Here is a 9,437-nt window from a genome sequence, read left to right on the forward strand (position 1 = left end):
CGGTCCTGTGACCTCCGGCTCAGCTGGGCGCGGGGTGGAGTCCTCTTCGATCCCGTGGTGCTCCGCGGCGCGGCTTCGTTCTCTTCCGGTCGCGGGCAGCCGGGGCGTAGAGGGCGGTCGTGGCGGGCACGGTGCGCAGCGGCTGGGAGGCTGCGACAGGTGAGGCAGGCGGAGGCTAGTCCGCACCGCGAGGCTGGGGAGGGGTCGGGCGCCGGGAGCTATCGAGTCTGCGTGCCCACCGCCTAACGCCCGCAGGAAGCGGCGGCTGGGCCTCAGAGCCGGGTGACATTGAGGCCGGCCCCCGAGGCTCCGGTTTTGGGGGCAGGCGCATCGTGGCCTGTGTGCCGTCAGGACGCACCCGGCTTATCCCATCTGCCCTGCCGCGCCCGCAGGCTGCCGTCGGGCTCTGACCTTGGAGTGCCCGCTGGTCGAGGGCGCGGGCCCGAGGGCAGGCCGCTTTTCAGGCTCCCGATCACCCTTTCAAACGGTGTCTGCGCCACCGTCTAGGATGTAACGGGGCTCCCAGGGGAGGCATCCGCTTCCAGGACTGGAAGAGGCTCGGTGTCTGCCCACAACACGGTACAGGCTGAGGGAGAAAAACACGGGAAACGGGGGCGAGTTCAGCCCTGACATCATGCTTCTGTTTATTCTGCCCCTAATGGGAGTATTTTCCGAATGCATTCGTGGTCTTTTTCATCGTCAACAGTCCCCTGAAAGTCTCAGTTTTAAGGGAGGGGGAGGTGGGGGAGATGGGCCTGACTCAGGAAAGGCCCAGGTGAGAGGTCGGTCATCCCGGTCATCCGTTGCCCTGCAGGGATTGGAAGTGGACCTAGGCCGTGTTTGCAGCCTTTCTCCCGTATTTTCTCTTCCTGTCCCATGCACATATTAGGTGTTTAACCAAATAGTGGGTGCAGTGCATGACGCAGTCCCTTTGAGTCGTTTACGTTTTTCCTCTAAACAGTGGAGGCCATCAAGGCAGCACAGTCTTGCTTTTCCAGTCTCCTTTAGAATTTTTTTCTCTTTGCTTTATAAGAAAGCCCGTTTTCTACGAATTGCCTTAAGCGTATACATACTATGGCGCTTGGTTTATAATGAAGCTCCATTAAAATGTACTGACTACTGAGAAGAAAACCTCGTCCTGGGTGGTTTTGTGAATTCAGAGCTGGTAACGAAGAACGAATCAATTATGTTGGGGAGAAGAAAAACAAATTGCATTGACTTCCAAAATGCACTGGGGCAAAAAGAAGAATCATTCCTAATAGACGTTAACCCACATTCATAGAGAAGGGGTACATTTTTATCTTTCAGAATGTTGGCTACCAGAGTATTCAGCCTAATTGGCAGGCGAGCAATTTCCACCTCGGTGTGTGTACGAGCACACGGTAAGTGTAACTTTTCTTTTTGTTCCTGCTGTGTGGAAGACCCTGTGCTGGATTTCAAACACAGAGGGCTCAGATGGTTAAGGTCCTGATCATGTTGAGGTACTTTAGGAGAGGCGTAAATGTTTTAACAGGGCGTAGTTCTAGATTAAAGAGTATTTTTGAATCATACTGAGTACTAGTCTGGATGTTTGCTTATACTGACATTTTCTTCCTTTTCCTTCTTTCCCATGTTTTCAGATTCAAGTTAAAGTTCCGTCGCTTTTAAGAACTCTCCCCCTCCAAAAAACTCCCAACCACTTACCTTGAATACCATTTACATTATTGATTCAGTGGAAGAGAAGGAGCTTGACTTTCTAGCCTGAACTGGGTTTAATCTCATTTCTGTCTTGGACTAGCTACTTAAGTTTAAGAATCTGTTTTCTCACCTGAAATATCTGCAAAGAGCTTAGTTCAGTCCCTGGTGCATAGCAGGTTTATTTTGCGTTTATCAAGCATTTTCTTTGTACCTGACACTTAGGCACTTACAATGAAAAGAATATGAAATATGGAATCTTTCCACAAGAATGTTTGCAGTCGGGAGAGGGACAGATACCTGAGGACAGTGTTTCAGTAAGAGATGGACCCTCAGGAGAAGTATTTGGCCTGGCCTGGGGTACAGGGGAGGCTTCTGGAGGAGAGGCCTTTATACTGAAGGAGCAGCGGGGTTAACTTCACATTCAAGAGGGGAATGGCATTCCAGGCAGAGGGAAAGTAAGCAAAAGGAGGAAATGGCAATCGGCTTGGCAAGTTGTGTTACCGAGGGGTCAAGTGCAAGGCTGGACTGGTGGGTGATGGAGTCGGGGACCACGCTTATGTACCCAGGGACTCAAGAGCTGTTACCTGAACTGCTTTATGTGTGAGTTTCCCCTTGAAATTGTGTCCTTTAATTGGTGATACTGTTGTCTTAGTTTTCTCTATATTCCTTATATTGCAGGGTAACACTATGGACACAGACTCTAAAACAAATCATTATAGTAAGAGTGTTACTGAAATATGTTATTTAAATGAGTAGATAATAAAGAAAAATTAGTTGTTTGCTTAATACATACAGAAACATTCCTTCACTAAAAGTTTAGGAAGTCACCACAAAGGATAAATTTTGTTTCCATTTTGGCCTTGCTAATGTATTTCCTTAGCTCTTTATTTGGTTAATTTAGTTTGAAGTATAATTTACAGAAAGTAAAATTTATCTTTTCTAGGTGTAACGTTCTGTGGATTTAGATAGACTCATACAGTTGTACAACAGCGACCCCATTCACAACATACAGCATATCCATCACCCCAAAAAGTTTCTTCCTGTCCCTTTGGTCGTTCTGATCTGTAAGAAGCCAACTTCTATTTCCTTTAGTGGCTCTGGCCATGACTTATTCTTAGGTATTGATTTTGGCATAGGAAGTAAGAGCTTGTCAGTCCCTTCTTAAAACCCTAGAATAAGAACAGCAACTGGCCTCTCTGATTTCATCACATTGTACTCAGAAGGGCAGATAGCAGCCCAGACCAGCCCTCCCTGTTTGCTCACCGTCCCAGCCCTGCTGGTGTTTTGTTCCTCAGATACACCAGGCTCGTCCTCCTGTCTCAGAGCTGCAGAGTTGTGGATGGTTGCTGCTCTGTAATCACGCTTGGCTCTGACCACTGGTTCTAAAGATGCTCCCTCCTTACCCCACCCTGCCTTGTTTTCCTTAGAGCACCAACTGGTGTGCTGTGGGTTTCTGTGTAGCTCGTCCTCTGTCTCTGTCTCTAGAATGCAAGCTTTTGGAGACCAGGACCTTACCTGGTTCATTCACTGCTGTGTCTCCAGCACACAGTAGGCAGGTGGAGAAAACTGCAGTCCACTAGATGAGTCTTGTCCTTTCGTTTTAAACGTCTGATTGTTCAAGTCTTATCTGAGTACGTGAAGCAGTTCACAAGTAAAACAGGAACACAATATACCGAGTGCTGTTGGTAGCCACTGTCGGCAGCTTGGATGTTTGTGCGGTGATGCGTCTAATGAGGGGGATGCTGTAATTCACCAGGTTTCCTCAGCAGAGACTCCCGAGTCCATCGAGGTTGAGGATAGAACTGGTAAAACATTCAGCAGAATGCTGTCTTTGCTCTTCTCTTTTTAAAAGGAATAGGTGGTGCATTAGCCACTATGTGCCTGTGGTTCTCCCCCCACCAGTTTGCTGGGGGCCAGGCCCAAGGTACTGAAGAGTCCATGGCAGCCCTGAGATTGCGAGTTGGCCACTCTTGGTCTAGAAAATGCAGTCTTGTGCTTAGAGTGCTTTAAGGAGATGAGCATTCATATCTTTATAACAGCTTTATCGAGATGTGATTCACGTAACACATTGATTCACCCATTTAAAGGGTACACTCCAGTGGTTTTTATGTCTTCACTGAGTTGTGCTGTTATCAGTCAATTTTAAAACATTCTCATCACCCTAATTAACATCTATTTTTAATAACATGCATAAACTTGAGTGCTTTTTAGTCCACTCATCATTTTAATAGAATATTAGAATCTTAAAATTGTAATTCTAGTCATTTTCATCTCAGATCCTTTAGGGATAAGGTTGGGTATGAACGTACAAGTGTGCTAGTCATTTGCATGGCACAGATAAGCATCTGGAGAAATTATACTGCTTTGTTTAAGACTTAATGTTTGATTTCAGTACTGTTAACGTGATTTGGGAGATGTTAATCGTTGGGACTAAGCTAATGGAGGTGAAGCATTTTTGTAGGACTTCATACCTCCAGACCAGTTTGGAACACAGTTCTCTTGCAGGCACAGGGTAGAACCAAACACAACTTAGGAGGGAAAGCCCTAAATAAAATTTAAGACATTCCTTTTGTTGTCTGCACCTTTTCCCTCTTTACTGGAGTAATCCATGGATATGTACTCATTTTAAGGCATGAAAATTTCTATCTTTTTGAGCAGAAGTCCCCATTTCATCCTGTCTTCTTTCTACTGATAATGTAGGGTTTACTTTGCCAGGAGTTTTATGTGTTTAGTTACATATACATGTGAGTATGTGTAAGTAACATCTTTAAAAAGAAAACAACCCTGATCACGTTCTGTGACTTGGTGGGCACACACACAACTGTCCTTCCATTTTGAGCACACGGCTCTCCCTCATTCATTTTACTGTTGTAACTTGTTTCCTGACACACGTATACCCTTCATTCCCTTTCTCTGCCCTGCTTTTTCTTTTTTTCCAGAGCCTTCATTTCCCAACACAGTGTCATTTATTGTTTGATTCTCACTCCTAGCCTGTAGACACCGGCAGGAACCGTTGCTGTGCTCACTGATGATCCTAGACTCCAGAACCACACTTGGCATACAGCAGGTGCTCGGTCAGCGTTTGTTGACCAGACGAACGAATGGTTCCGTGATACCCCTTTCTAAGGAGCGCAGTTTCTAAGTCCAGCCTCTAGTGGACATAGCTTATTTGACATTTTGCCGTAGTAAGTAGTGCTGCAGTAGCCATCTTGTGCGTCTTTCTTTCTGAAGTTTGAGCCCTTGTATGTTTTTTGAGTTTATATTGCGCTGGTTCTTCCTCATTAGTTGGAGTCACTTGCAGAAGGGACTTCATTTGGTCCGGCCTCCAGTCTGGGGTGGGGACCTGAGAGCTGTGTCTGACCTCTGCACGAACGCGGTCGGTTACAGCAAGTGCTGCCTCGTTAGCCGTGCCCTGGAGGCTTCTGGTTGGCCGTGGAGAGGGTGCTGCGCCGCTAGCCGGCCCCCGGCGGCCCAGCCTGCTCCCTGTTTCACGCTGCAGCCCTGCAGCTGTTTGGAGTGGTGGCCGCAGCCCCTAGGCGACTGAGGATTTTGGGGTGCACATACTTGTACTTGGGGTTTTAGAAGTGCCACCTTGTGTGTAACTCTGAACCTATGTGAATTTTCAAGTCTTTATCCAATGTGTTTTTTAGGAAGCGTTGTGAAGAGTGAAGACTATGCTCTCCCGAGTTACGTCGACCGGCGTGACTACCCCTTGCCCGACGTGGCCCACGTCAAGACCCTCTCTGCCAGCCAGAAGGCCTTGAAGGAGAAGGAGAAGGCCTCCTGGAGCAGCCTCTCCATTGATGAGAAAGTTGAACGTGGGTATTGCAGGGAGGCGCAGGCAAAGCCTGGGTCAGGAGAGAATCCTCCTGGGTCTGGGCTGCGAGCTCTGGGCTGCTGCCTGGAGAGCGGTGTGCTGGGGAGCGGGGCGGGGGTCCTGGTTCTGTGGGGCTGTTCTGGGCCTGGTCCCTTTGTCTGTGCTTGTGGGCTCCAGCCCCGGGAGGAGCATGAACGCGGATGCAGAGGCGCTGAGTGCATAGCGTGTGAGTGCACCTCCTCGGGGCTCTGCTGGGTAGGCCTGGGCGTACTGTAGGTTATCGGTGGAAGACCAGGGAGCACCGTCAGGTAGGAAAGAGGCATGAAAACACGGTGCTTAAACAGACCCTTCTGCCTCAACTTAGAGAAGAAAGAATGTTTTTCTTTTTTGCACCCAGAGCCAACTCCATGCATTGCCTTCCTTCCCTCACCCCTTGCATGTGTGTGCGTGTGCATGGGTATGTCAGGGCCTTAGGCATGTATTGTGTTCCTGGCTCCATGTGTGCCCCGTGTCATGGGGAGGGAAGTTGGGGCAAGGAGGGGCTCCGGGCCTGCGAGCGCTGTTCGTCTGTCCCCAGTGTATCGCCTTAAGTTCAAGGAGAGCTTCGCAGAAATGAACAGGAGCACCAATGAGTGGAAGACGGTTGTGGGCACAGCCATGCTTTTCATTGGCTTCACTGGCCTCGTTATCATCTGGGAGAAGTGCTACGGTGAGCGGAGCGGGAGGAGGGGCTGGCGCTCGGAGCCTGGAGTTAGCCAGCATGGCTCCATCTCAGTGCTGGGGTGGCCGGCGGGGTGGCCATCACACACCTTGGCCACCTCTGTTCTGGGCTCCATCCAGGGGTGGTTTGCCAGGTTTGGGAAACTGGCTGACGTGGACTGAAGTGGTGTTAAGCCAGAATCTTGAGTTATTCAGAGTGGGCCTTGCTTGGTAGTGAATGACTTAACTCTGGACCACACACCGCATTTCCAGTAGTGGTTTATCACTCAGAAGAAGGCGTAGTGAAGGTTCAGTTGTGGCGAAGGGAACTCTTACTCATCTAAGGGACGTTTCAGCTGTTCAGGACTGTAGCTCAGTAACCAGAGTTCTGGGTATTGAGACCTAACAGTTACTGCATAGCCAGGGTTGGGGTGGCCTGCCAGTTCTGGTGCTGCCTGTCCCAGGTTCTTTGTTTCCAGGTGGAGTAGGTCCAGTCCCCTCTGAGAGGTATAATGTGTCCTCGTGGTCTCCCGTGGACGGGGCTCAGGAGCAGACCCGGGCCTGTCTGACCTCCCCCAAGTACCCTGTGGTTGTGTGTGCTCTCCACTGGCCTGTAGACCCATTATCTGTATCCTAGAGAGATGTTCTGCTTTTAGCTGAAGTATTTTATTGCTAACTTTTACAAACAAAGGAATAATTTGGAAATATCAAGAGCTGTCAGTGCATTTGTGTGGCTGAGGGTGTCGAGTGGCGGGTGACTTCACCACTCGGGTGCCAGGGAGACGGGGAAGACCTAACCCATGTAGCTTGTTGGCTTAGAAACAACTTGCCTCATGAAGTTGTTTTGGACTGTAGTGTACGGCCCCATCCCGCGCACCTTTGACGAGGAGTGGGTGGCCAAGCAGACCCAGAGGATGCTGGACATGAAGGGCAACCCAGTCCAGGGCTTCTCGGCCAAGTGGGACTACGACAAGAACGAGTGGAAGAAGTAAGAACCTGCCACTCGTGCTCCTGGCCTCCCCGTGTTCTGTCACCTCCGTGCAGCTCGGCCTGCTTACTGGGAGCCGTCCTCACAGCGTCAGTGCCAATAAACGAGCCGTTTGCGTGAAATCCTTGTGATCCGTTCTTTGATAACTGAGTGAAATGAAAGTGTCATCTAAACACAATGGGTTTCTCCCAAGTGTCCGTAGTAAATACATTTCGGGTATAAGTGGAATGGCAAAAGTAAACTACAAGGTGATGTATGAAAACTAAAAATACAGAGTCCTGTGGTACGGTAAGTTTTAGATTTTTGACAAGAGGTTTTTATGGGCATTGAATCCCATTGTAGTAGCCAGACCGACAGATGTCACCGTGGCCACCTTTCTCTTGGGATTGTCTCTGTCCCCTTGGAATTGTCAGTGTTGGGGTGTGCGGCCCCGAGACTGGGGAAGGCAGGCGGAGTTCTGAGCTCCCCAAGGAGGTCCGGGTGATGGACTCTTCCCTGGGCCTGCTTGTGGCCGGCCCTGTCCCCTGGGTACTCAGCCTTTTTATCTAGAAGGCAACAAGGAAGTCGGTGCCAGGTCGGGCAGTGGTTGAAGGGTCCCTACCCTGCCCCTGGCAGGCTCCCCGTGGGGCTCGTCCCACTGTCCTGTCCCCTACCCTGCTCGCTCTCCAGTCTCTGCCCCTCACTGGCCGTGGGCCGCAGCATTGGTACAGGAGCGACACCAGGACGGGGGCTGTATGGGAGGAAGTTGGCCCCTAGAGCAGGACCAGTGGAGTGTCACAGGAGGCCTTCGGGAGGTCGTGGGACGACTTGAGCTAACCCACTCAAAATCCAGAGCAGGTTAAATACTGTCTCTGATGGTAGTGTCTTCCTGCGGCCTTAGAAATGCCCTTGACCGTTTGTTCTCAGAGGGCCAGCTGACTCCCGTCGGAGGCCCTCTGGTGGGGACAGAAGATGCTGGGAGCTGCGGGGCAGGAGTCTGCCTGTGAGGCCCAGTGTGCCCCTGCATGGCTTTGCCTACGAAACTGGGGCCTCCCACTGGGTGATGCCATTTTGGCTCCTTCCCAGGGTGGGTTCCTGGGGACCTGGCTCAAGGTTGCCCCAGCCCATCACCTGGCTCTTCCAACCCTTTGATGATCGTGAGTGGGGCCCTAGTCTGGGCCAGGGGCCCCAGTACCACTGTCATTCCTCAGAGGACCCGTAAGAGGAAGGGGCCCTGCCTAGGATGGATGGTGGGACTGAACTCCGCTGGAGGCAGAGGGCTCTGCCTGAGTGGAAGTGAGAGGTGGGGACTGCAGGTCCCTCTGACCCCTAGACTCGGCTTCTACCCACACGGAGTCTCCCTGAGCCGGGGGCTTCCTGTGGGGGGATCAGGCTCTTCTGGCCTCACCACCGCGCAGGAACCACCCTCTTGCACTTGCTAAGAGGACTGCTGCCACCTGTGTCCGTGTCAGATTCCAAGCTGTGACTGTTGTCCTGTCATCTCTGTTTTTGTGTGTGTATGCCTTCAAAAAAATCCCTCTACTGCCATTTTAGTGGGAATTCAGGAGGGAACAGAGTTAGTGCTGGGCCTAAGCCCCTCTATCCTCCATCCTCAAGCTGGAGGCCCGCTGACCATTTACGGGTCATCTGCATGTCATGGGGACATAACGGTGAAAAGGACCCTGGGGACCACAGGAGCGCCGAGGACAAGGGAAACAATGGAGAAAATAAGTTTTAAGGGCACTCTGAGGGGCCGATGGAGGGGCGTTTTGGGTGGGGATGGGCGGCCTCACCAAGGAGGCGGCACGTGAGCTGAGCCTTGACTCACACCCAGGCTCGGCAGAGGCAGGGACAGTGGGGTGCAGGCGTGGGTGGTTCACACTCACAGGACTGTGGGAAAGGCCAGGAGGAGGAGAGAGCTTGCTCTGTTCAAGGACCTGAACGATGACCAAGGGGGCTGTGAGGGAGAGGAAGGGTGTGGGGGCAGGTGGAGAGCTCAGATGCCCAAGCACAGGGGCCTCATGGGCCCCGGAAAGAGGGCAGGCTGAGTCCTCTTGAGGGGCACGTTCTCGTAGCCCCTGATGCCCCCCACCCAAGGGTGTTCTAGGAGAACCTCGTCGTTCCTTTTGTAGCATGAAGTTGGGGGCAGGACTTTGAGAAACACCAAGAAGGCTGATGGTGCAGCCCAGAAGGCTCCCTGGCCCCCTAGGAGTGGTCCTTAATGGGGGTCCTCAGAGTGGGGGTCCCTGCCCGGCCCCGGCACTACACCTCTACCTG

General features: G+C 51.4%; 1 protein-coding gene across 1 annotated transcript; it reads left to right on the forward strand.

The window, feature by feature from the left end:
- The first annotated feature begins 26 nt into the window (after positions 1-26).
- LOC102506135 lies at positions 27-7,303 on the forward strand. The gene is made up of 5 exons (XM_032464502.1): positions 27-159; positions 1,309-1,382; positions 5,328-5,495; positions 6,072-6,203; positions 7,049-7,303. Exons 2-5 carry the CDS (start codon positions 1,310-1,312, stop codon positions 7,183-7,185), a joined length of 510 nt encoding a protein of 169 aa, XP_032320393.1. The 5' UTR covers positions 27-159; position 1,309; the 3' UTR covers positions 7,186-7,303.
- The last annotated feature ends 2,134 nt before the right edge of the window (positions 7,304-9,437 follow it).

The sequence above is a fragment of the Camelus ferus genome, chromosome 21 (assembly GCF_009834535.1).
Source record: "Camelus ferus isolate YT-003-E chromosome 21, BCGSAC_Cfer_1.0, whole genome shotgun sequence".
Taxonomy (NCBI): Eukaryota; Metazoa; Chordata; class Mammalia; order Artiodactyla; family Camelidae; genus Camelus; species Camelus ferus.

Excerpts from the sequence above, each read along its gene's own strand:
- LOC102506135 (XM_032464502.1), top strand. The coding sequence starts at position 1,310 with ATGTTGGCTACCAGAGTATTCAGCCTAATTGGCAGGCGAGCAATTTCC. Across the intron at positions 1,383-5,327 it reads GGTGTGTGTACGAGCACACG|GAAGCGTTGTGAAGAGTGAA; the intron begins GTAAGTGTAACT and ends TGTGTTTTTTAG. Across the intron at positions 5,496-6,071 it reads CATTGATGAGAAAGTTGAAC|TGTATCGCCTTAAGTTCAAG; the intron begins GTGGGTATTGCA and ends GTCTGTCCCCAG.